At 33.4% G+C, this 3,592-nt stretch overlaps 1 protein-coding gene across 1 annotated transcript; it reads left to right on the top strand.

The window, feature by feature from the left end:
- The first annotated feature begins 316 nt into the window (after positions 1-316).
- Positions 317-2,579, top strand: LOC131600462 (probable indole-3-pyruvate monooxygenase YUCCA4). The gene is made up of 4 exons (XM_058872620.1): positions 317-1,087; positions 1,498-1,746; positions 1,836-1,958; positions 2,172-2,579. The coding sequence occupies exons 1-4, from the start codon at positions 461-463 to the stop codon at positions 2,391-2,393; spliced, it is 1,221 nt and encodes a 406-aa protein (XP_058728603.1). The 5' UTR covers positions 317-460; the 3' UTR covers positions 2,394-2,579.
- Positions 2,580-3,592: the final 1,013 nt, after the last annotated feature.

Raw genomic sequence — 3,592 nt, 5'->3', positions numbered from 1 at the left:
GTTATTATCATTGAGAAATGGGTTGATAGAAGTTGATACTTGTAAATTGAAATAAAAAATGGTCCACAGAATGCAGAGAATAGTCAGAAAACTGACAAAGCGTGACATAGTTAAAAAAACCACATATGAGTGACTACAAGTCATTACTCATTCATTTCAAAAATCAACACCAAACCAAACCATGCATGAATAATTTTTTCATTTATTCATCACATTAATTAATACTATACAGTACTTATACACACATCACCATAAATACACAATTAAACTCTCTCTATATATTTTCACCATTCTCTCTTCTGTTATTATATGAAACTGCCTTGAGAATCAAATCCTTTCCTTAACCTTCACGCCTTCATTTATAAGGTTCAACCTTTTAACCAATCTCTTTGACCCTTTTCTCACTCCTTCCTAACTCTTTAAATTCTCACTTTTTCATCATCTTCTTCCACATACAAACATGGATCCTCTCAAACAAAAACCTAAGTGTCTATGGATTCATGGACCTATCATTGTAGGAGCTGGTCCTTCTGGTATAGCAGTAGCTGCTTGTTTATCAGAACAAGGTGTTCCAAGTCTTATTCTTGAGAGAAGTGACTGTATAGCTTCACTATGGCAAAATAGAACCTATGACCGTTTGAAACTTCACTTACCTAAACATTTTTGTGAGCTTCCTCTCATGAGTTTTCCTCTAGATTTTCCTAAGTATCCTACCAAACATCAGTTCATTTCTTACATGGAATCCTATGCTGATCAGTTTGGTATTCGTCCTAGGTTTAACCAAACTGTTATCAGTGCTGAGTTTGATCCAAGTTTGGAAATTTGGAATGTTATGACACTTGATGGTTTTCAGTATTCTTCACCTTGGCTTGTTGTTGCTACTGGTGAAAATGCTGAACCTGTTATTCCTAAGATTCATGGTATGGAACATTTTCATGGTCTTGTTGTTCATACTTGTGACTATAAATCTGGTTCTCAGTACAAAAACAAGAAGGTTTTGGTTGTTGGTTGTGGGAATTCTGGTATGGAAGTTAGCTTGGATCTTTGTAGACACAATGCTCTACCTCACTTGGTTGCTAGAAACACAGTAAGTTCCCTTTCTTTTTTTACTTCAAATTTTTAATCGCTGCAATATTATACAAAAATCACTATCAAATGTGACCATGCAACTTCAATCGAGGTTGCACAGACAGATGGTTTTACCCCGAATTTGACAGGATCATCTGGTGATTAATAGGTTAAAAATATATATTAATCACTGCGAAATTCTGTCAAATTCGGTTTGTTTTTAAGTTTGAACATTTTTTAGTTACTTTATTAGTACTTTTCATAGTGGCATTCATAAAGGTAGAATTTTTAATCATAGATAATGAAAGCTATAAGTACTTAAAATGATGTCATGTATATGTTTTTTCCCATTTAGGTAACTAATAATCCAACTTTGGAGTTTGTACTTTTATGCTAACTTTGCTTCATTATTTTTTTATATGATTTAAGGTACATATGCTTCCAAGAGATATCTTTGGTTTCTCAACATTTGGAGTAGCAATGACATTAAACAAATGGCTTCCATTAAAATTAGTAGACAAGTTCCTCTTACTAGTCTCAAGCTTCTTCTTGGGAAACACCAATCACTATGGTATCAAAAGGCCTAAAACTGGTCCTATAAAGCTTAAACTAGCAACAGGAAAAACTCCTGTCCTTGATGTTGGTCAAATTGCTCAAATTAAATCCGGTAACATTAAGGTATGTTTGATTTATTTTTTTATATATTCGGTCTAACAATATCGGCTTTTGTCAGTTATCTGAGGCTAATATTGATGAATTTTGTGAAGGTGATGGAAGGTGTGAAGGAGATAACAAAGAGTGGTGCAAAATTTATGGATGGACAAGAAAAGGAATTTGATGCAATAATCTTAGCAACAGGTTACAAGAGCAATGTGCCAAGTTGGCTTAAGGTATGTTTTTAGCTTCATCTTATTCTATGAAACACTTATGACCTATCACTATCTAAGTTTTGGGACACATGCAGAGAGCATAAACATACAAATGTCTTCTTTTCTACATGCAAAAATCATCAAGGAATAAAATCAGTTTTGTTTGGTTTCTGTGCTTTGTTTCTCTACTCTCTAGAAAATGCTTAATTTTTTTTGTTGATTTTTTTTTTCTAGGGAAGTGATTTTTTCACTAAAGATGGAATGCCTAAAACACCCTTTCCTCATGGATGGAAAGGAGAGCAAGGATTGTATACAGTAGGGTTCACAAAAAGAGGACTACATGGAACATATTTTGATGCTATCAAGATATCTGAAGATATAACAAATCAATGGAAAACAATTGAGAACAAGAGTTGTTGTAGTGATTCACATATCATAAACCTTAATAGTGTTTAGCAAGTTTTTTATGTTAGAGAGAAATAGAGTAAGGGTAATTTGGGAATTGTACTAGCTAGCTTTTGTTAGTAGTATTATTTATTTTTTTCTTGGTTTTCTGTGTATGTACAATTTTGTATTTAGGAGCATACGCTTTTTTAACTACTCAAGTGTTAGCTTTTTGTACAAAACAGTTTCATAAATGGAATGGCACTTCAGTTCTCAAAGAAAAAGTGTAAAGTGAAAAGTAAATTTTAAGTGTACTTAAAAATAAACAAATGAAGTGAAGTACTCATGAAAAATTTAACAATAAAAAGTCTACCTTAAAATCTGGAATTTTAAAAGTTTTCACGTTTACTATCCGTACTCATAAATGACTGTAAAAGAGTAGATATTTGAGCAAAGTAAATGAAGGACTCATGACTAATGATTTGTAGGAGTATGTATAATAAGACCATGCTCATCAATAGAAGAGTGAAGACAGTCAAGTTGACTAATTTGTTAGATAAATAAGCTACTACTACTAATAATTAACTAACTCCTAAGGTTGTACTATGTATTTTTTTTTTAAAAACAGCTTCATTGAAAAAGACATTGTTGATGTTTTATAAGCCAATTTTGAGATAAGGTAATAATGATGATAGATATTGGTTGTGGTTGATTTTACAATTGGACTAAAAGTTTGAAATAGATCAAAGTCTTCTTGTACAACAAAAGCATTTGTAACTAGTCTAGTTGTATGTTTGGATATGGATCCATCAGGGTTGTTTTTCACCCTAGCCACCCATTTACTACTTTATGTGGGACAATAATATAAGATGTTTTGGAATGGAATAAGAAAACCAATAATAGGTCGGTAAAGTCTATTGGAGAAGGTTTTCGACTTAGTGGTGGAGGTCTTCAATGGATGAAGATGGGTTGTACATATAATGTTAACACTTTAACGTCCAAGTCAAAAAAGTTAGGGAGAAGGAACGCAAGAGTGCAATGAATTGTACATTGTTGTGGTGCAAAATCACACTTATATAAGAACAAAAGTTAGAACCGCCCTCGGTGAATGTCACACCCTGTGCGGGAGACCGTTGGATGGATTCTAACAATTGAGATCAGGCGGTAACTGACTTCAATGTAGGACCCCTAACGAGAGTACATTTGTTCGTCGGCATGAACGAACGGAGCTTTAGATCATACACGATGTTAGGATTGTTGTTGTGGGATCG

This window comes from Vicia villosa, linkage group LG4 (genome assembly GCF_029867415.1).
Source record: "Vicia villosa cultivar HV-30 ecotype Madison, WI linkage group LG4, Vvil1.0, whole genome shotgun sequence".
NCBI lineage: Eukaryota > Viridiplantae > Streptophyta > Magnoliopsida > Fabales > Fabaceae > Vicia > Vicia villosa.
Note: the sequence above shows the minus strand (reverse complement) of the source record. Positions and strands in the feature narration are given on the sequence as shown.